The 23,364-nt window shown below is 37.6% G+C and overlaps 3 protein-coding genes across 4 annotated transcripts; 2 read left to right on the top strand and 1 right to left on the bottom strand.

Annotated features, from left to right (window-relative positions):
- Nucleotides 1-14,825: 14,825 nt before the first annotated feature.
- Nucleotides 14,826-15,819, top strand: LOC113280531. The gene is made up of 2 exons (XM_026529142.1): nucleotides 14,826-15,321; nucleotides 15,422-15,819. Exons 1-2 carry the CDS (start codon nucleotides 14,826-14,828, stop codon nucleotides 15,817-15,819), a joined length of 894 nt encoding a protein of 297 aa, XP_026384927.1.
- Nucleotides 15,820-16,292: 473 nt separating this feature from the next.
- On the top strand, nucleotides 16,293-18,924 carry LOC113284229 (putative lipid phosphate phosphatase 3, chloroplastic). 2 transcript variants are annotated; one of them, XM_026533641.1, is made up of 3 exons: nucleotides 16,293-17,195; nucleotides 17,280-17,863; nucleotides 18,173-18,924. In XM_026533641.1, exons 2-3 carry the CDS (start codon nucleotides 17,826-17,828, stop codon nucleotides 18,804-18,806), a joined length of 672 nt encoding a protein of 223 aa, XP_026389426.1. In that variant the 5' UTR covers nucleotides 16,293-17,195; nucleotides 17,280-17,825; the 3' UTR covers nucleotides 18,807-18,924. The 2 variants fall into 2 exon arrangements, with proteins under 2 accessions (XP_026389426.1, XP_026389425.1); XM_026533640.1 differs by having other exon boundaries at nucleotides 17,280-18,924.
- A 1,260-nt stretch (nucleotides 18,925-20,184) lies between these two features.
- On the bottom strand, nucleotides 20,185-21,278 carry LOC113280530 (FBD-associated F-box protein At3g52670-like). Its single transcript, XM_026529141.1, has 3 exons — nucleotides 20,816-21,278; nucleotides 20,578-20,696; nucleotides 20,185-20,478 (listed from the first exon to the last, which is right to left on the bottom strand). The coding sequence occupies exons 1-3, from the start codon at nucleotides 21,276-21,278 to the stop codon at nucleotides 20,185-20,187; spliced, it is 876 nt and encodes a 291-aa protein (XP_026384926.1).
- Between the last annotated feature and the right edge of the window lie 2,086 nt (nucleotides 21,279-23,364).

Here is a 23,364-nt window from a genome sequence, read left to right as displayed (position 1 = left end):
ATAAAGAAAAAATAAAAAAAATAAAAAAAAATTATTACAAGCCCACAGATTAAAAATGGAAGCCCACAGGTTGGGTTCTCTTAATGGGTTTAGGCTTACCTTTGAAGCACAGCCCAGCTGTTCAGTTTGGTTGCAAAAGCCCAGTTGGGCTTTGGATCATCCTAAGCTTTGGCTTCAATAAGGCCCAGTTGGGCTTGGTTCAATTTCCTCTCCTTCTGCAGCTTACAGCCCAGTTGGGCTTTTGTTTCTTTATTGCACAGCCCAGCAACAGAAGCTTGGCAGCAGGATCACTACTGCAGTTCAAACAGCAAGCCCAGCAGAATTGTTCAACAGCAAGTGGGCTTGTTCAATTGCAGCAGCTTTTGTTCTGAACCCAACAGCAAGGCAAAAGCAAGAGCAATAACAAGAGCAAGAGAAAGAAGCAAGACAATGCACTAAAGAGGTAAGACAATTCCTAACAGGAAGTGCAAGAACAGGGACTATGCTTACACTAAGCTAAGCTAAAAGATGCAACTAAGTAAGCAAGAACAGCAAAGATGCTTGGTAATGCAAAACAGTATGCAAGAACAGTTAAATGCTTACACTAAATGCACAGAAGCAAGTGAGACTAAAATGCAGTTACACAGTGATGCTTATGCAAATGGATGCAGTGCAAGAAGATATGCAAGAATATAAGATGACAAGTATGCCAAAATGATGTAAGATGCAATGCAGATGGCACAAGCTTCAGATGACAAATAAGAAAGTTACAGGACAGAATCAATGAGCTGCAAGATGAGTTGATAACTGAATATGCAGGACAAAACTAGATGCAAGCTAAAGCTAATGATGCATCCATAAAGGCTAGATGGTGCAAGTTAAGAATTCTGTGAGGCTAGATGACAGTAAATGAAAGAATGCAAGAATGCAGTTGTAATGAAACAGTAAATGCAGTGAAGATGCAACAGGATGCACTAAGGATGCAACAGCAAGGTTAAGAAAGGTCTAGCAGCAACAGGCAACAGTTAGCTAGCAAAGGCTAGCCAGCAACAAGACCTGCAACATCAAACAAATGCAGAGAACATCAAACAAATGTAGAACAAAAAACAACAACATCGCCGCTAACCGAGTCCCCGGCAGCGGCGCCAAAAACTTGGTGGGTTTTATAAACAACCTACAAATTGACCTGCAAGTATACAGGGTCAATTGTAGCTAGAAAGGGAAGAAAGGGGAAGTCCACAGGGACAAGGAGGGAGTTGTGTTGATTTTCTATGTTTCTTAATTGAATTCGAACCTAAAGTGTCAAGACAAAAGCTAAATATCAGTGTGGATATGGAGATTGCTAGGATTTTGGAGTCCACCACCTAATCTTAGCTAAGTAATTCAGTTACAGTGATGTCATTGTCTCTGGTAAAAAGTATTTATCACAAGTATTAATTGTCTGATTAAAGCACAAATAATCAAAAGATAAATCTATTCATTTTAAGCATGATTTACAGCACAACAACATAGAATTGATCAAACTACCAAGGATGCATGACATACATGGTGAAAGTAATATGTTGTGGAACTAAGATGAAATCTACCCTTAAGCAATTAAGTACAGCAATAACACCACTAAAAACATGAATCAATTTAGCAAAATATTAAGGGCTCCATTTAACCCTAGCAGAATGGATTAGAACATAACTAACATTGGAATTTAAAAGAGGCTAACACATGACAGAGCAACATATGAAACATTTGAGAAACTGGCTAGTCCAGTTCTCTAAAGAAGTGAAGCTGGCTAACCCAGCATAAGCCTTTACATCACACCCACAGTCCCCTTTTTATACCCAGACAGTTGAAACCCCAAAATTCCCCCAAAGCAGCAAAATTAGGGTTTGTAAAAATTACAAATTAACCTCACCTAATTCTCTGAATTCACTCAGTAGCTCTCACCCACGCTTCCACTTCATACATACAATCATTAAAACGTAAAATCCCCAAAAATCTAAAATTAGGGTTTTATCAAAAATTGAATTAGCCCTTACCTAATCTCTGAAAACTCTTGAGTGTGTCGACCCATGCTTCCTTATGGTCTCCTGATGCTTCCCACACCTTTAATTGCGTTTCTAGCTCACTAATTTCATCAACCCCTAAAACTAGGGTTTCAGTGGGAAGAATAGGTTGAGGGGTTGATGTAATGAGTGGCTAGGGGATAGGAGAATGATGGAGTGTAGTGGTGGCGGTATAGGCAGAGCAGGTGGTGGTGATGGCGGTATAGGCAGAGCAGGTGGTGGTGATGGCGGACATGGGTTTTCTCTGCAGACGGTGAGGGAGGAGGTGGAGGAGAAGAGGTCGATGGATTTAGGTTTAGGGATCGTTTGTTTTGGGGTATAGATATTAGGTACTAGGGTGTTGTGCGGGATCATCAATTCGATGTCCAGCGACTCTAAGCTGCGGGATGCGAAGATGGTTAGTAGATCTAACGGTGAGATGAGAGATGAATCGCTGCGACCGTTGGATTTTGAAACACAACGAAGTCAACGGTGTTAGATGATGTTAGGTACTGTAGTGTAGATCGGGAGTATCTAATTTTGATGTACAGGCATAGAAGCGGTCGTTGGATTCAACTACAATCTAATCTGAAGGCTTGGAATTTAAGCGTTGTGGTGTTTTGCAGAGACTTCAGATTTTGATGCTCTACGAAGGAGCGACCGTAGGATTTCGATGTAGTCCCATCTAACGGCTGATAATGGAGGCGGTTATGGATATAGAAAATGGGTTTGGGTAAGGGTTTTGGGCCTTGGGTATGCCAAGCCCATATCTTCTTTAAGAACAATTCTTCCTTCTTGAGCCCATTCCTAGCTCTTTGGACTTGTGCGCACCATTCTTCGCGGCTTCCTTGCGTAATTCCTCCCGGCTTTTCACCACTCTTCATCTCTTTTCCGCTCCGCAAGTCATCCAGACTTTATTTATTACCTAAAAATGCAAAATTAAGTAAGAAAAATATTTATTCTTGAAAACAATGAAAATACAGAATATGGGATAAAATGTAGAATTAATGCACAAAAGATGAGTTAAATGCCAAGAAAAATATATAGAAATATGCACTTTTTAGCACTCATCAGCAATCTATATGGACTAACTCCGAAATACTTTGCTAGAGAATCAACTAGACAGTCAGACTCAATCTAGATTAAAGTATCTCAAGGAGTCAATATCTCTCACTTGTTTTGATTTACTCAAGCTAAAACAATAGCGAGTCTTTAATCAAACACAAGGAATAACTTGGACGGTACCAAAGACCAATATCCAAGGATCAATCAATATCAATCAACAACCAAAGGTGGGATTTACAATTGATGATCTTATTGCACAACCTGTATCATTTCAATTATATAAAATATAATGCGGAAAAGAAATAACACAGACACCAGAAGTTTTGTTAATGAGGAAACCGCAAATCCAGAAAATCCCCGGGACCTAGTCCAGATTGAATACACAGTGTATTAAGCCGCTACAGACACTAGCCTACTCCAAGATAACTTCGGACTGGACTATAGTTGAACCTCAATCAGTCTCCCACCGATCCAAGGTACAGTTGTACTCCTACGCCTCTGATCCCAGCAAGATAATGCGCACTTGATTTCCTTAGCCGATCTCACCTACAACCAAGAGTTGCTGCAACCCTAAATCGCATACTTGATAATAACCAAATCTGTCTCACACAGAAAAGTCTATCAAAGGATAAATCTGTCTCCCACAGAAAAACCCTAGGTTTTGTTCCGTCTTAAGATATAAAATCAAGGTGAACAGGAACCAATTGATAATCCAGTCTTATATTCCCTAAGAACATCTTAGATTAATAAATCACCTCTCAACAATCCTTCTTGACTACACAAGAGGTTTGTCGATGAATCACAAACAGTGAGACAAAGATGTTTGTGACTTCTTTATCTTTCCTATCAGAGAACTCTCACGATCTCAAGACAATCAAAGATTGTACTCGTACGATAGAATATGCAAGATCAGATCACACAACTACGATAAAAGTAGTATCGGTCTGGCTTCACAATCCCAATGAAGTCTTTAAGTCGTTAACCTGGTTTTAGAGAAGAAAACAAAGGTTAAAGGAGAATCGACCCTAGCGAGCGCACTAGTATCACACAGACGTGTGGGTATTAGTTTTGCACAATGTTAAATGTCTCCTTTATATAGCCTTCAAATCAGGGTTTTGCCTTAGTTACAAAGCAATCCATATTCACTGTTAAATGAAAACTTGATTTAGATTCAATCTAATATTTCTCAACCGTTAGATCGAAAACTTAGCTTGTCAGACACACTTGGGTAGACGTTTACTGGGTTTGTGAAAACCATGCCCAAACGTGTACCTGTATGTTGGTTCAACCTAGTAACCCAAAAGGTTAACCATATGAGTAATTCATATTAACCAAGTTCTTCTTCACCATAACTAGTTCAATTGACTCAAATGAACTAGTTAGAGAGTTTTTCAATTGCTATGAGATCTTATGTAACTACACAAGACACAATTTAAACAAAGATGATTCCATTCGATGAATCGGCTCATGAACTTTATAGCCACCGTTTGCATAAAGCATTCCTTAGTAATTTAAGTTTCATGTTCAGAGCACATCTTTAGATCATAACAACTTAAGCTCACAAACAAGTTCGCGGACTTAAGGCAACCGGCAGAGTTTTCCAAACTCAGCAAAAAATCTCGGCAAAGAGACTTCCGCCAGTTCGCGGCCTAGGTTTGCGGACTGAGTTCGCGGACTAAACACGCAAACGAGTTTTTGGAAAATCCCAGCAGAAATTCTCGGTAAGAAAACTTCCGTTAGTTCGCGGACTGGGTTCGTGGACTTGGCAAAGCCAATTCCTCCGGTTTCTCTCAATCAACAAAGTTCGAAAACTTATGATTAAGGAATACATGGTTATGTAATCTAAACTCTCATTCCAATCATTGAGACATTCTCAGAGGACGTTATATAGCCGTTATTCACAGACCGTTTCACGTTAGAGCAATTCTCAAAGTAATTGAAACTTTTCATGACTTTCTTCACTAGGTGAAGATAAACTCGATCAAAGCGAAACGCTTTACCAACACACGATTTCGAGAAAAAGATAAGTAGTGAATACTCAACTCGAAATGTCAAACGTGTATGATCCAGTCTATATAGTATACGACTTTTTGTCTCATAAGAAGTAGGAGATAGAATGGATAAAATTTTGAGTGATATATAAGTTCAAGTCTCCACATACCTTTTTGTTGATGAAGTTCCACGGTTCTTGTGTAGATCTTCGTTGTTGTATGATGAATCGCCATGAAGTCCTTGAGCTCAACTACACTTTTCTATCCTAGTCCGAGACTTAGCTATGTAGACTATAAATCAAGACTCATAGTTTTGATCACTAACATTGACAAACAAGCTTGATATAGCAACGCATGCGAGGTCGACCGAGCCATGCTCTAACAAGTTTCTATATCACGGGGATGTTTAGATATTGACCTAGATATGACCGTTTTCACAAGTGAATTTAAGCATTGAAAAACATATGGTAATTTATGAACTGCTACGTTATTAGAGATAGACTCGTCCATAAAAATCAGATTGCTTCAAACACAGACTTATTAGGTCTTAGCGTTTTCGCCTACTATGATACCAATTGAAAAAGCGGGCGTATAACAACCACACCCAATAATTCGTTCGACAATCTGGATGGACTAAACTCCAACTTAATTCCGAGAGCACCAACTTAAAAGTGAGACTCAATCAAGAATTATATCAAAGAGTTTATATCTCTTTCTCAATACAATCAGCAAATCAAACAGATAGAAATCTGCGATCCTGATTGATATGAGAAATAACTTGGACGACACCAAAGACCAATGCCCAAGTGGCAATCAAGTTATATCCAACAAACAAGGTCGGATTTATCAACTGATTGAACTACGCATAACCTGTGATATTTCAATTATATAAAAATATAATGCAGAAAAGAAATAACACAGACACCATAAGTTTTGTTAAAGAAGAAACCGCAAATTTAGAAAAACCCAGGGACCTAGTCCAGATTTGAATACCACACTGTATTAAGCCACTACAGACTCTAGCCTACTACAAGTTAACTTCAGACTGGAATGTATTTGAGCCCTAACCAATATCACACTGATTAAGGTACAGTGGCGTTCCTAATTACGCCTATGAATCCCAGCAGGACTCTATGCACTTGATCCTCTTAGCTGATCTCACCCACAACTAAGAGTTTCTAGGACCCAAAGTTGAAGACTTAATAAACAAATATGTCTCACACAGAAAAGTCTATTGAATATATAAATCTGTATCCCATAGAAATATCTACGAAGTTTTTGTTCCGTCTTATGATAAATCAAGGTGAACAGGAACCAATTGATAATCCGGTCTTATACTCCCGAAGAGCATCCTAGAAATATGAATAACCTCACAATAACTTAACTATATGGTGGTAGAAGAAGTTACCGCAGAATCACAAAGTCTGAGACGAAGAAATATCTTACTAATCGGAGATAAATCTTGAGCAAATCTTAGAGAGTATAGTACTCAACATGATAAAACAAGTAAAATTAGAATATGCAACTACAGAGAAAATAGTTGGATCTGGCTTCACGAATCCCAAATGAAGTCTTCAAGTCATTAACCTAATTGGGTTTTGGAAAAACCTAGGTTAAAGGAGAATCGACTCTAGTTTGCAACTAGGACACAGGAAAGGAGAATCGACTCTATTTATATAGTTTTTCAAATCAGGAGTTGCTTACAGTCAAAGCTAAGATAGCTTAGTAAAAAAGCATTCGATATTCAACGTTAGATGAAATCCTGATTTAATATTCAAGCTAAGTCTGCTTAAAAATGAAGCATCAATCTTCAGCGTTAGATGGTCTTAGCTTGTTACACACAAATGAAATATACCTTCATTTAGATATGGGTAACCGTACCTAAACGTGTATATTGAGTTGGCTCAATAACAGTTAACCGAAGTTAGCCATATGAACACTTTTGATCTAACACTTCTAGATCAAATATGATAACCGATCAGTCATGAAAGATAATCAAATGAATCTATTGAATTTCAAATAGAGTTGTTCAATTGTTCATTATCTCATAAAAATATATATGAACAAATTGAAACAAAATCGGATTGATTCGTTATTGTATATATTACTTATACAAGAATCAATTCATGAACATTAAGCCACGATTTGCAAAGATGGCATTCCTTAATTCATAAGTGTTTTATTTCATGAGTATGAGAATAATACTTAACCGATTTTAGAACTTAACCATTGTGTTCGCAAACCAGGTATGCAAACAAACAGCTTCGGACCTTGTCCTTGTCCAACCGTTCACAAACCAGGTATGCAAACAGCTATCCCAGGCCTAACTCAGGTGAACCGTTCGCATACTAGGTACGCAAACAAGGTTGCCGGACCTTTACAGTTAAAACCCTTTGCATACTAGGTATGCAAACAAGGTTCCCAGACCTCAATCATAACAATACAGTTTGCATATAGGTATGCATATCATATTGTATCCAGACATGGTTAATATTGTTCTAAACTCCCATTTCAATCTTTGAAACATCCTTAGAAGATGACAATAGTTATCTCACAGAAATTATTAGCTTCAAGTAATTTTCAAGTGATCGAATGATCAATACGAAACTTTCCAAGTCGACATCAAATGATTATCTCACACAAATCATATAAGATGTTTCTAGGAAATTTCCACATGATCATCTTTTGACTTAATATTTAGTTTCCAACAAATAAATTTGTCTCCAACTAAACTCGTCAAGAATAATGATGAACATAGTTAAAGCAAAAAGCTTCCAACACATATTTCGAGAAATAGATACGCGAGATAAACTCAGCTCGAAATATCAAATGTGTATACTGTAAAAGTCTATATAGCTATACGACTTAGTCTCATTAGAAGATATAATAGAATAGACTTCTGAGTGATAGATAAGTTTTAGTCTCCACATACCTTTTGTTGATGAAGTTCCTCCAAGATCTCCTCAGTAGATCTTCGTCTTCAATCGATGAACGCCGTGAGCTACACATTCTATCCTAATCCGAGACATAGCAATAAGTAGACTAGAAATCAAGACTATAGTTTTGATCAATTAAACTTGAGATAACAACGCTTGCGAGTTCGACCGATCAGTTCTCTAACACTATCAATACATATGGATAAAAAAAAATAAAGCTTTGAAAACTCCTCGAATCCATCATGCTTGATTTCTTTGGTTTCTTCAACTTCTTGAATTCTTCGTTACTTCAAGTTGCAATGATTCTGAACGTGTTCAACTCAGCATCGTTGTTGTTGAAGATCCATAGCGATAAATTTTTTGAAAACAGATATTCTCAATCTTCGTTATACAGAAACATAGTATTATTATTTTCTCCAAAGTTCAATTGTATCCCAACTCTGAAGTAATACTACAATGATATGTTTCTCCCCATTAATCAATACTTCCATATTTTGCATAGTAGGTGAAACCTATATATTATTGATTCACTACCCCTTATATAATAATCCGTAAACCATATGTATGTAGTGCAAAACTACTAAATAATTCTCCCCCTTTTTGTCAATGAAAATTGGCAAAGGTACAAAAATTATGGGATCGTAATGAGTACAATCAAAAGATACTTCAGGATTCCAAGGTGCTATCAACTTTATTTAGATGATATTACATAGTAATGAAATACTTCACGCTCATCTAGGATATTTATGATACAAGCATCTCCTTTAAATTTCCACATCCGCACACCCCATAAAGATATAACAATTAAGCACAAGTTCATTTAAGAACTCTCCCCCATTTGATGTCATTCCCAAAAGAACAACATGAATGACCTTACTTTATGAAAAAAAGGATTTTGTCGGATATTAACAAATCACATGGATTTGTATCCTTAATATCGACTTAAACTAATCCCAACTCCAGTTACGAACAAAGAGATAATTTTATTAAGTATGACTTAACATAAGAAAATCTTACGGAGTGTATGTTCCAGTACTAACATAAAAGTGTGATCACGAGTAGATCGACACTACAATAAAGCTTCTCAAACAGTTTGTTCTATTTTCAGTTTATAAAAAACATAATAGATTTAACTTCTGAGCATATATGAAATATCAGCTCGATTCACGAAAACTTAAACGCACATATATAATTTCATAAGACTTTTGCAATAATTAAACCAATAATGATTACATACTTCAAGTTCATCTTCCAAAAAATCTAGAGTTTAAATAAATAAATCTAAAAACATGCAAAATGAAATGTTGGAAATAGCGTGTGTAATCACAATTTTTGCTATACCAAACCCTAGTTATACTTCTTAAAAGTAAGAATAAATTCTCATAAGAATTTTCCTAGTATTTAACAATTTTGAAAAATCCTTTATCATCTCCAAACTCCTTATCAACGACTGACATATGAACACACGGTTCATGAATGAAAGAGTTAATTCTTGCAAACTTGGTAGGTTATTGATTGACAAGTGCTTCTTGTAGTTTGAGAGATTTATGTGGAATCTTCTTCAGTCTTTGCTCCTCCTTCTTGGTTTTCTTAAGTCAGTAACCACGCCTATCCAATTCCTTATTTTATTATTATTTGCTTCTCTCATCTCTTGAAACTCCTTTGTTTGAGCAAAAAATCTAATTTTTCCATATTTCTTCAATATTGCTCAAATCTCAAAAAAAAAAAAACATCAAATGGTCCTACGACCGTCTGGGATTCTCATAAAAAATATTAGAATATTATTATTTTAGTATTCTTAAAATATTGGTTGCATGAGAAAAGTCCTACTTGCTCATTCATGCAAAATTGAGAGTTTCAGTCAAGATCAAACTCTTCTGAAAATCCAAAATATTGCTCAAACGAGCAACAAAATACATAAAATTCTCAGGAATGCATGTGGAGGATCATGGTGGCCCGTGCACACCATGACCGGTCCTGGACGGTCCCTTGGCCATCATGGCCGCCCGGTTTCACGTCTCTCCATTATTATTATTTCAATAAACGGGTACTAGCTCAGCTGGTCATCCCCGTTCCCTAAAGTTTCATGCATTCCAGGAGGTCCCAGGTTCGAGCCCCCAATGGCATAATATTGAAGAAATTAACATGGAAGGTAGAGTTAGTTTGCCCCACTTGTGACACAATCTCATCCCCCCAATCTGCTTCGGTTCCCTTGGCTAGGTTACCCATGAGGCTCGCTGGTAAGATAGCACAGCAACCTGCTCAATTGATGTAGTAGTATGTTGTTGGAGCTTAGCTTGTTAGGCTTCCAACTAGTTAATGTAATATTCTTTAACCTGTAATAAAATCAGAATAATAATAATTCATATTTTTCATGATTCTCCGAATAATGAGTCCTCGTTTAGGGATATTTCTGAACGCTCGGACGTCCGTTCACCATCAATGGACGACTGTCATACCCATTGGTTGGTCGACATTACTTAACCCAAATTGTACAAATCTTCATCATTCAGGGTTCTCCGAAATTAGAATTTTCAATTTACGACAATTATACAAACGTCGATAATTTTTATATTGATCCAGAAATCAATATTTTTAATTAATTTTAATATTCCGTCCTGCTACCAACATTGTTTGCTCGTACGAGAGCACCCATATTGGATGACTATCAAATTGGCCGATTATCCAATATTCCATCCAATTGGACGTTCGATCATCTAATATTCACAAATATTTTAATCCTACTTTGTCATTCAATCATTCATGACATATTAGATCAAGAATGAGAATTCTGCATAATTCAACAACATATCTGATTTCCTTTCGGATACTCGACATATGAGAATAGGTCCATGATCGAGCAATCTCATATGATGCGCGTCAATCCAAATTATTATAACATCGTCATTTCCTCAACTGGTAAAATGATATATCACAATTCATCAAGACTCAACGTCTGAGCATCATTACTGTCCCAACAGACATTTTATCTTCAATTCATGAGTCTCAGAGCATATCTCATTTGTCCATTATGATCGACTCATCAAGGCTACTACTCATAGTTTAGCCAAGCCAACAATTGACCGATTAAATACATGTCTGCCTTGCAGACTCCACATTCATGAGACATCAATCATGTCACATGGGGGATGTTCACTTGGGTTTTGGTCTGGCGGCCTAAAGCACGTGTGTACACCCACGACGAGAAAATGTGAGTAAGTCGTGAAAGCAGTTGAAGGAGTTAGCAAAGTAGTGGCTGGACAATCAACCAATGCTCCCACGCACGTGGAACTGGTTTAATCACGATTTCCCACTTTCCCATTCTTTCACTCCAGTAACCGTCACACCTACAGGGATCAATGTGTTTATTATTCTTGCATTATAAATAAGTTTCTAAGTCCATGATTGAACAACTAGAATTCTCATCTGAACAAGGACTCTCAACGGAGGAGAATTCAATCAATCATAATTTATCTTCGAACTCAACAGTTCACAGAAAACTTGCAGAACTCTCCAACGCATACACAATCCTTCGATAAACATTGATCTCACACACTTCTCAGCTTCCCTCCCACAGATCGACCCTCATCCCTCTTTGTGACCGAATTGACTCTGGAACGACCATTTTATTGGTTTAGGACGGAGTCATAAAGATTGATCTCTCGATCTCAAAGCACTCCCGTGCAGTGCATCTGTTTGTAAAGGTTTAGGCAAATTTGCTCGTTCGAGGGACTGACATTCGTCTCTCCACTTTTCCTCAAAAACTAGCAAATCGTTTTCACCCATCAACACTTAGGACAAAAGTGCGACCTGAATTTTACCATTTTCGTTCCTAATAGGGAGATCACAAGCCTAAATTTATCTTGCAACTCAATCTGTCTTAAGAACAAAGTCCATTGTGTGGTTCAAAATCATCCTCAAGAATGTCGAAAATTTTACCTAGCAGTGTTATTGACATACCTTCGAGAGACGAGGTCTTACATTTGCCGATGAGAGCTTGCAACTAATTTCTTTTAATAATGATCGAATATAAATTTTTTGACAAACCTATCTAGTGGACATTAAGGAACCAATTAAATCTCGAGAACACTAAACGTAGATAAAAAATAACAATCCAAAATGAGTACAAAGCTATAATTTTGGTTAATGACCATTCAACTAAGACTCACGATTTCACAATTTTTTTTACCCTTCATGGATTTAGGATTTAAATGAGTATCATATCAACACTTATATTTAAAATGTCATTAACCAAAATACAAAGTCTGAAATCTATCACGTGCTCCGGAGCCGAAAATGTTAAATATCCTCGAAGCTAAAAAATTCATCAACAAAATGTCGTAAAGATAGTGGTCCTTCGTTTGATAATATCCCTCTGCTTAGGTTTCTCCCCACTATTGTTTTCAAATTTAGGTTTCTTGGTAGGAATACGGATGATGTTGAGAAAATACGCTTGGGTTTAGGCGTGAGCTTTATACACGCCTGTATGGGGCGGCCTTTTACTTCACGCCTCATTCAGGCGTTGATATTCACTTCGTCGTCTCAATGGGCCGAGCTTTTAATGGTCGTCTCTAAACATGCGTACATTTTACCTACGTCTCTTCAGGCGCACTTTATATCACCACCTAATTGAAACGTAAATTATAAAGACGCCTCACCAATGGCACGGGAAATATACATCCACTTCAAATGAAATGTAACTTAAAGCTCGTCTATTAACAAACGTACAATTATACTTCGCTCGACCAAATTTGGTTTTGGTCCGGGTTCAGACCAAATATACTATGATATTTGGTTTTAGTATGGTATTTGGTCTTTAGTACATTCGACTGTGATTGATTTCTGGATCAAAGTTTTGGTTTTAATCGTCCACTGTGGTTTCTCTTAGCACACTGACATACTACTACTGGATTGGTCATCCAAAAAGAAACACAAAAAGAAGCACGCAGGCCCCTAGTTAGCAATTCCGCGAATAATTCGTGAATTATTCCGTATTGCTCGGGAACGAATCATACGGGCGACCTATTGAAAGTCCGACCCAGGTACGCGTGTTATATGAAGATCACGAACTATTCGCAGATTTTACGTACCGAATCAAACTTTCTTACGTTCGGACGGGGAAAATAGGTTTAGGAATTTTTGGGTATAAATAAAACTTTTGGAGAAAGAATTTAGATTTCTTCTAACCTTCTTCTACTTCTCAGTCTCACTGCATCTGAGGTGCACTAAAACTCTGATTTCATATCTTCAAATCCATAAATTGAATATCTGCTTCCAAGGATTTGTATCCTATAATCTGGCGACAAGGTATGGCATGATTCTATCAACCATATTCTGTGTTGTATTTTTATATTTGATTATGATTTGTTTGGTTTCAATCTGATTTTATGGATTCAATTGAATCAATAGTATATGTATTTGTGGATAAGTTTGATTGAGTTTGTGTGGTGTAATATGAATATCAATCCATGATGTTGTATTACAAATGTAGATCTGGTTTATGTTGGATTGTATTGAATCCCTGATTGGTTATATCCTTAGGTTAGATATTTTATTACTTAGTTGATTAATAATATTATGAATAATGACTTGGGTTATAGATTTATGAATAATATTTTGAGCTTGATATTCATATGTTTATAAATTTGTATCATTATATAAGAATTCTCTTTCTCTAGTTTTGTTGATTCCTAAAACTAGTTTCAATGTGTATTTGGTAGGAGATGACGAAGATAAAAGACAAATTTTGGGAATATGTAGAGAAACTGAATAACCGTTTCAAATGTAAGTACTGCAAAAGAGATTTTCCTGGAGGAGTAGCAAGAGTGAAGTCTCATTTATCGGGTATTAAAGGCCGTGACATTGCTATTTGTGCACAAGTACCTGAAGAAGTACAAGCATTAGCTGTTATTGCAGTTGTGGAGACCGGTGTTACTGTTAGTGGAAATAAAAGAGCTAGATCATCTACTAGAGTGTTGGAGAGAGCAGTGTTAGTGTCTGTGAAGAACCAAGCTTGCAACAAACTTCAATACCTGCATTCTCAGCAAAAAGGATAAAGAGGCGGTGGACATGAAAGTAGCTCTTTTTTTCATCTTGAATAACATAGCTTTTAATGTTATACAGACACCAGGGTTTATTGAGATGATTAAGGCTGTCTCGGACTATGGTATTGGATATTCAATACCAAGTTATTCTACTCTTCGAACCAAGTTGGTTGTCAGTACTAAAGCAGATGTGGAACATTATGTAGAAGATATTAAAGAATCTTGGAAGTTAACTGGATGCACTATCATGTCAGACATATTGACAGATATGAAATAACGGTCGTTTATAAATGTGGTTGCTTACTCACCAAAAGGGTCAGTATTCTTAAAATCGGTTGAAAGATCCGGCGAGCAGAACACATGTTTATTCATAAGAGAGGTACTTTTACCAGTTATTGAAGAGATTGGTGCTGAAAATGTAGTGCAGATTGTGACCGACAATGCTTCAAACTATGGACTTGCTTGTAATCTAACATGGAAGAGTATCCCCACACAATCAAAAAAAAGTGTGCTTCTCATGGAGTTCAATTACTTTTTGAGGATATATATGATTCTGTTGAATGGGTTATAGATATTTTTCTCAAAGCAAGAAAGATATATAATCATCTATATAGGCATACCATTCTTTTGGACTTAATGAAAGAGCATACCAATAAAGATTTAAGAAAGTATTCAAAAACCAGGTTTGCGTCTCACTTTCTTATGCTTCAATGTATGTTAGCTGTTGAAGATGGTTTGAGAAACTTGGTCGCGTCGGTTGAATATAGAAACATGTCGTATAGCAAAGGAGCTGTTGCTGACATAGTCAAAGACCTTATACAAGGAACACCATTTTGGGAGGTTGGGAAAGAGCTAATTTCAGCCATGGAGCCATTGGTAAAGGTATTACGGTTAGTCGACGGTGATGGGTCAACTTCAGGATACATTTATGAAGCAACAGATAGAGCACGAAAGGCAATTAAAAAACTATGTGAAGAGGATCCTGTTAAGTACATGGTTATATGGGAATTGTTTGAATTCAGAGCGAAATATAACTTGCTTCATCAGGTTCATGCTGCTGCCATGTATTTGAACCCTTGCTTCATGTTTGATGGAAAGATTTTATATACTAATGAAGATGTGCGCGCTTCCTTCTCATATATTTATGACAATCTGATTGATACTACTGAAAGAACCAAGTTTTCTCAAGAGCTTTTACTCTATAATGGAAAGCATCCAAATATTTTTACAAACATCTCCATAGATCAAATGAATGCTTGTCATCCGAGTAAGTCTTTTTTTTTAATGAATTTTCTTTATTTGTTATTGGATAATTAGTCGTTTCATGAAACTAATTGTATGCCTTATTGTTGGGGTGTGGTGGGAAGCAAATGGAGGCTCTGTTCTTATACTAAGAAAGATTTCTATTCGTTTATTAAGTCATCCATGTGCTTCTTCTGCATGTGAACGTAACTGGAGTGCTTTCGATGCGACACAAACGAAAAAGAGGAACAGATTGACACCACAAATGCTGGAAGATCTTGTGTACATAAGGGTGAATTCTTTAATGCTGAAAAATTCCGTGAAATTTGAGTTACAAGATAGAGAGCCAATTAGTCTTGAAAACCTCGCAGAGTGGGACACTGAATTTGTTGATGGAAATCTAGATGAAGCTATAGATGAAGGTTTTGTAGCCATTGCTCAAAGTGACATGAATGCTTCTTGGATGGATAGAATGTGTAGCGGCATTGGGACGTCTTTGAGAATGAATTATCGTCGTCAGTAGGTATTTAACACTTGGAACAAATTAGGCTCTAACTGACACATCTAATTGTACAATCTGTGTCTATATTTTGATTTTTTGTGGAGTTAAAACATTGGTCCAGTAACTTAACCTGTTATATCCCTGTAATATAGATAGACTATATCTATGTCTATGTCAGAATCTAAGATATATATTATGTACAAGTATGTTTTGTATTATGAACTATGTATTTGCAGGATTATATATATAAATTCTTAATGTCTGTTATTATACGTGTGCCGACTTTTCAGTACCGAACTCACATTTATGAATCGAATTATACACGTACGTATGCCGTTCCGTATTACTGCCGTATCACCAAACCGTTTCGATTTTTACAAATCCGTGTAATACGGAACGTTTCCCGTTCCGTACATATCCCGTATTCCGAATTGCTAACTAGGGCGGGCCTGACACATCCCATCTTTTTTCCTTTTCTACCCTTTCCATAATTTCCGTCCTACTCTTTAGAAGCTCTTGTTTAACACAACACAGCCCCTCGATTTCCCCCTTTCCCAAATCCAATTAGGTCTCACAGAGACTGATCTCAAAATCCCACTCTCCCAATTCATCAAAACCCAATCTCAATCCAATCAATCATGATTTCAGAATTCGTTTACAGAGAATTAACCACAACTCGAAAACTCAACAGCTCCGGAGACAAATTCCCAATCTGGAAAACCAAAATCGACTTCATCCTCTCCGACATCGAAGTCGCATACGTTCTCCAACAACCAAAACCAGATTCACCACCAGATTCCGAAGAACTCAAGAAATGGATAATGGACGATTTCACTTGCCGGCACGCAATTCTGGGCACACTGGAAGATGATCTCATAGTCGTATTCGATCACGGATACGATACAGCGAAGGAGATCATGGATGCATTGGTTCGATTATACGGTGGGAAATCGATCGGCAGGAGTATGTATTTGTTTGAACAGATTAAGAATGTTAAGATCGGTGAGAATGATAACGTGATGGATCATGTGATGAAGATGTGTGGTGTGGCGATTGAATTGGAAAGGTTTGGTATGAATTTACCTCAAGAGATGAGGGTTGTGTTTATGATGGACAGTTTGCCGGAATCGTGGAGAGAAGCGAAAGATGTGTTTATGAAGACTGTGGAAGATGATGAGAGTGAGAGTAAATTGACTGTGGATTCTTTTTTGCAGTTTGTGAAGAATCATGTGGAGTTGAAGAAGTATTTTGAGAGTCGAAAGAATAACGGTGGCGGCGGCGGTGGTGGTGAAGTGATTGAAGGAGGAGGAGAATCATCCACTAATAATAAGAAGCCAAGAAACCGAAGGAGAGGAAATAACAATGCAGAGACTTGAACTGCTGAACTTTAAGCAAAGGTGAGCTGTTACTAAAATTTCCCTGATTGTTCAATTGTTATAGTTAAGAATCCTTGTTTGAGTACCCATTGATTCCTTTTTCAGGAAGGTTGGGCTGAAAAAGGTTTGGTTTGGAGCACTGGAGAAAAATGTTTGGGACTACTAAAGGTGTTAGAATTATGGAGTAGAGTTTGGTTCTAGTTTGAGATTAGTGTAGTATTAGTTAATGTGTTCTGTTTCTGCTATTCTGATTATCTTTAAGACTCTGAATTAAGATCATCAATGTATTTAAATGTCTATTGTACTATAATTGAAGGTTGGAATTGGCTGAATAACTCAATATTTTTCTTATGGCCATACATCTCTTGCAACCCTTTCTGCTCCTTTGGCTTTTACAGTGCTGGGAGCCTAGGCTAGGAGGTGGATGGTGGCTTCCCTCTTTGGTCACGAGTCTAACCAATTATTCTTATTCTTTAAACTTATTGCGGCAACACTTGGCCTGATTGTCAGGTGACACATGCTGCAATATCTTTTCTAGATTGTGAAACTTGTCAAATGTGGGGAGAGTTGCTGCAACAGGTGGAGGCTTATAACTCTGTCATGCACCTTACCTCATAAAACAAAGCTTTTCACTTTGGAGTCGAGACCCAGATGATATCTGTTTCTCATTCTCTCTTTGCAAACTTAAGGTAATTGTAGGAGGAGGATAACTGAAATTTCTTCAAATTGATGGATGCCCCTCACCATCAAAATGTGCATACTGTAAGATCCCATGGAGCTAGAGTTGCTAGATCACATTTGTATGATTGGATTATATTGTTTCTACTTATGGTGTTATACCTTATCATTTACCTGATTCATCCATTTCGTCGGTATGTTGGAAGGGATATGATGACTGATCTCAGATTTCCCTTGAAAGAAGTCACAGTCAGATTCTGGGTTGTTCCACTATATGCAGTTGTGCTACCTCTCATTATTTTTCTTGGGTTTTATTACAGGAGGAAAGATGTTTATGATCTGCACCATGGTATACTTGGTCTTTTATTCACTGTATTCGCAACCGGAGTCTTAACAGAGGCAACAAAGAATGCAACCGGAAGACCCCGGCCGGATTTCTTTTGGCGCTGTTTTCCGGATGGTCAAGATTTTTATGATCTAACTGGGGATGTTATTTGCCATGGAAAGGAGAGTATGATTAGAGATGGATATAAAAGTTTTCCAAGTGGTCATGCTTCATGGTCATTTGCTGGCTTAACTTTTCTTTCATTGTACTTGGCAGGCAAAATCACTGCATTTGACCAAAGAGGTCATGTTGGGAAACTATGTGTTGTTTTTCCTTTGCTGGTTGCATCTGGTGTTGCCATAACCCTTGTAGACGACTATTTTCATCACTGGGTTGATGTGTTTGGTGGAGCTATTCTAGGTCTGATAGTGGCAACAATTTGTTACCTGCAGTTTTTCCCACCTCCATACCATACTCAAAGTTGGGGACCTTATGCATATTTCCGGATGTTGGAAGAGTTGCGGCGTAGTACTAATGGTGCACGACAAGAGCCACGAGGGGAACAGATTAACACAACAGCACATGATGAGTCTCAGATGTTAGACGAATTGGAAGCGGGTAAGAGATGATCAATTTTGTGATTTCAATCAAGAACACATGAATGCATTGTTGTTATTACTTTACAAAGTTGTTTTTTTTGAATCAAATGAACTCATGTATTGTTGTTATCTATAGACTTTTATCAAATTGAGCAAATCAGAACTCAATCAGTTTTTTTGTTCAACTTCCAGATCAAAAAAGATTTGACTTAATTCGATATTTGAGATCGAAATTAAGACATTACAGTAGTTGAAAAAAACATTCAAGTAGCAGAAAACTATAAACAAAAACATTCTCGCCTCTTGAACACCAGCCTGCGCAATCACTAGGTTGAAGCACTTGCATTTTCCGAGTCCGACTCGTACCAAATATGTTGTTTCCAACTGTCACCGCGATCATATCAACCTACGGGATAAACCGAAAAGCATTTGAAGAGAATAGGGTCTAATGGTCTTTTTTCTTTGTGATGAGGTTTGTATAAGAATTGTAATGCTGTATATGTTATCGAATACGGAGGACAAAGGTCTTCTTTTATAGACAAGTTTACAGCTAGGGGATGATCCGATCTGGTGAAGCTAGGTAGAGTTGAAGAGGGTTTGGTATGAGATGATGTTAAATGCATTGTTTTAAGACAAGGACTGGGAAAGAATGCTAGTGGATATCTGCGAAGGAAAATAAGGAAAATTTTAGTGACCTGAGTCGGAGTTAGATATTCACCCTCTTAACCACCAATTTTTTACCTTCTAGGAGCCTTTCTCTTTCTCAGAACTGCATGCTTCAATGAGCTGGTGCTGATCTTATTTATTGTACGAGCCAAACTACTTCATGACAGAAATAGTTCCTTGTCCTACCTCAACAAATATTTCTTGAAACGTCAGGCTCCAACTACTGGTAAACTAAATGCCGCTAATTTTTCTTCCTTCAATGTCGCACACTCACCCTTATCATCTTCTAGTTGGTGTGTTAAATACGTAGGGCATGGTTTGATAAGTACTACATACTGTTACGTTCCAACAACAGCATCTATCGATTACCTGAACCTGGTACTGGCATTTTATTGTAGGTTATGTAAATTATAATCAAATAATTACATGAAGGACATTCTTAATATTGTGCATGCCTTTTTATATCGGAGATCCATCAATGAATATGAGAGGCATACAAGCGTTCACGTCGAGAGAACTTCTGCACTTCCTTGAGTCATGAAGATGCAATATTCTATCCACATATACATGAATAAATTTTCATAGATGACAATGTCTTATACGGTGCCATAACCAGTTGTCATCTTTGTTACAAAAGCTCAGTTCTACATAATAAATTGTGAGGATTAAGACTGAATTACAAATAAAACGCTTAAATGCATGCTAACAAGAAAACTAACAAACCGAAATGTTTCTTCAATAATCAGTACCCTAACTCTATAAACCCAAACTCACATCCATGGGAGGCTCTAGGAAGACTTCGTAAGTCTGACATTAGTGCTTCTTTATTTATCGCATCACCACTTCTTAGACGAAGTATCACAGCTTTCAAAGCATTTGCAGTCTTCAATATCAGTTTCACCCATCTCATCAGCCTCCCGTTCCCACTGTAAGGCCCAATGTAAACTGTCTCTAGGTGTTGAAAGATGCATCCAGCAGCAAACAACATATGATCAGCGCAACTGTGTTCTTCTTCAATATTGTCGGCAACGCAGCTCTGAGTTGGGATTATAAAGCAAAGAAGTAAAAACAAAGACTTATTTTTTCATTTCTTCTAAAAGATGGGTAACAAAAATCAAAAGTTTAGTGCACTTGCCTCTTCAAGAGAGAGACACCTCAAATTAGGAAGTGCTTTGAGCCATAGAAATAGTGATTTATCAGTGGTTTTTCCTTCTTTCAGGAACAACTCGTCCAAATCATGAGGCAAGTTAGTTGCTGTTAGTAGAAAGAAATACATGAAAACCCAAAGATAGTAGAAAGAAAGAAGAATACCTCTAGGGTTTCAGCATATAATTCTAGACATCGTACGTGTGAAAGCGCTCGAAAAAACTTACTTGCTGCTGCACCATAACCTATTGGTTGTTCACCATCGTATCCACCAAGAAAAACTTCAGCAAATTCTAGTCTTTGAAAGCTGGAAAGAACATATTCCTTCGCCAAACTACCACAATAGACAAGTGACTCTAGATTTGGTGCATCAATTTTGAGAGCACAGTTTCGTAAACCATTTTCAGTATATGCCAAGTTAAATAAACCATCTTCTCTCAAGTTTAAAATTTCTAAAAATTTCAGTGTAGGAATTGATATGCAGAAATTCGTCACGTCAAACCAAGTACAGTCTTCCAAAGTCAAACTTTCAAGGACAGGGCAATTAGAAAAGTGTTGCTCATTCCAGCAGCAATCATCAGTAAAACGGATTCCAGAGAGATGAAGGCTCTCGAGTTTTGGAAAACAGAAACTTCTAGGAAGATGGGTAGCATAATTCACGCTTAGCCGAAAGTAACCAGTGACTCGCATGTAAAAAGAGATAGAGGAACAAAAAAAGGCTTGTCATGTTCAAACATGAGATTGAACTCCTGGACATTATAACTTTTCAATCCATGAATGAATCCGATATGCACTCATGTATTCATTCATCCGGAGACGGAACACTAGAATATTTGACGCATCATGAAGAAGCAATGTTCTATCCACAAATTCCATGAACTTATCGGTTTCGGACGATGGGAGCGGTTCGCAATGGAAGTACGGAAGAGCAAGAGTCGGGATACAGGTCCATATGAATTTCCATCTTTTAGAAAGTAAACAAGTACGAGCAACATGCTTGATATCAAGGAAAGAGAGGATGTGATGAAGAAGTGAGTCAGGTAATCCACTAATCCTATCTTTCGCCTCACCAGTGTAAATCTTTTTCAAATCCATGAGATTTTCAGTTTGTCTGTATACAAAAACAGAAGGAATGAATATACCGAGAAGCTAGCGTTTGAAAGAGAAAGTTCTTTTTTGTTGTGATGATTATGATGAAGGAAATATCTTGTGATGATGATGAATTAAGGTAAAGTTGAAGAAGGGTTTGTGTAAGAATTGTAGGTAATGTCGTGTTATCAAATACCAAAGAGATATGTCTCTTCATTAAGAATTAAGGTGAATGTTAAGGAGGGTTTGAATTAATGAGATGACGTTGCACGCATTTTTTCTAGACAAGGAATGGAGAAGAGTTACTCAGTAGCTAGCTAGTGAATGACTGAGACAGAGAGTTAATAATGCCTGAGAAAAGGGTTTATTTATTTTCTTTCTGATTAGGTTCGTGTAAGAACTCTAATGTTGTACGTGTTATCGAATACGAAAGACATAGGTCTTCTTTTATAGACAAGTTACAGCTAGGGCTGCACAACGGGTAGGGTGGGTAGGATATGGCCTATACCCGCCACCCTACCCGTTTACCAGCGGTTAAGAAAATTTTTACCCGCCATCCTACCCGCCAAATAATGGATAGGGTAGGATACGGTTAAAAAACTGGCAGGTAGGGTAGGGTTGGCGGGTAGGAGTAGGGTATGTGCACTTCTAGGTAGGGTGGGTAGGATATGGTCTATACCCGCCACCCTACCCGTTTACTGGCGGTTAAGAAAATCTTTACCCGCCACCCTACCCGCCAAATAGTGGATAGGATAGGATACGGTTAAAAAACTGGCGGGTAGGGTAGGGTTGGCGGGTATGGGTAGGGTATGTGCACCCCTAGTTACAGCTAGCAGGTGATCTGATGAAGCTGGGTAGAGTTAAAGAGGGTTTGGTATGAGATGATGTCGAATGCATTGTTTCTTGTAAGAACCGTGTTTGTATTCAATGAATGTTAACTTTACAATAGAACAAAACTGAGTCTTATATAGACGCACAGACTCAATTACAAAACAAAATTTACAGGAGGTGACTGATATTACAGGCGGTGAATGACAGACTGTAACAGCTGTAACAAAAACTAAATCATGTGGCTATGATTAACAGTAAGAGAGTAGTCCGTACAGAGTACGGATGCTTGACTCAGTCTAACATCCCCCCTCAAACAGATGCACGTACAACATGCATCAGTTTTCCCTTCAATAAGCTAAACTGTGACTTTGACAATCCTTTGGTAAATAAATCTGCGATCTGACTGAGAGTATGAATATAGGAAACATTCAGAAAACGAGAACTAACCAGATCACGAATCATATGGTAGTCTACTTCAATATGCTTTGTGTGGGCATGGAAAATTGGGTTTGCAGTGAGATTGCCTGCACCAAGATTGTCACAGTATAAACGACAAGGGAGAGATAAGTAGACGGATAGTTCTTCAAATAAGTAAGAAAGCCACAATATTTCAGCAGCTGCATTTGCAAGACCTCTGTACTCAGCTTCTGTGGAAGAGCGAGAGATTTTGTGTTGTTTCTTCGAAGACCAGGACACTAAGTTGCCACCCACAAACACACAATAACTTGATGTAGATTTGCGTGTATCAGGACATCCATCCCGGTCACTGTCACAATAAGCAGTGAGAGTGGAACAATCACCATCTTGTAAAGTAATTCCTTGATCTAAAGAACCTTTAATATATCGGAGAATTCTT

Source organism: Papaver somniferum, chromosome 5 (genome assembly GCF_003573695.1).
Source record: "Papaver somniferum cultivar HN1 chromosome 5, ASM357369v1, whole genome shotgun sequence".
Lineage (NCBI taxonomy): Eukaryota > Viridiplantae > Streptophyta > Magnoliopsida > Ranunculales > Papaveraceae > Papaver > Papaver somniferum.
This window is presented reverse-complemented; position numbering and strand designations above follow the sequence as displayed.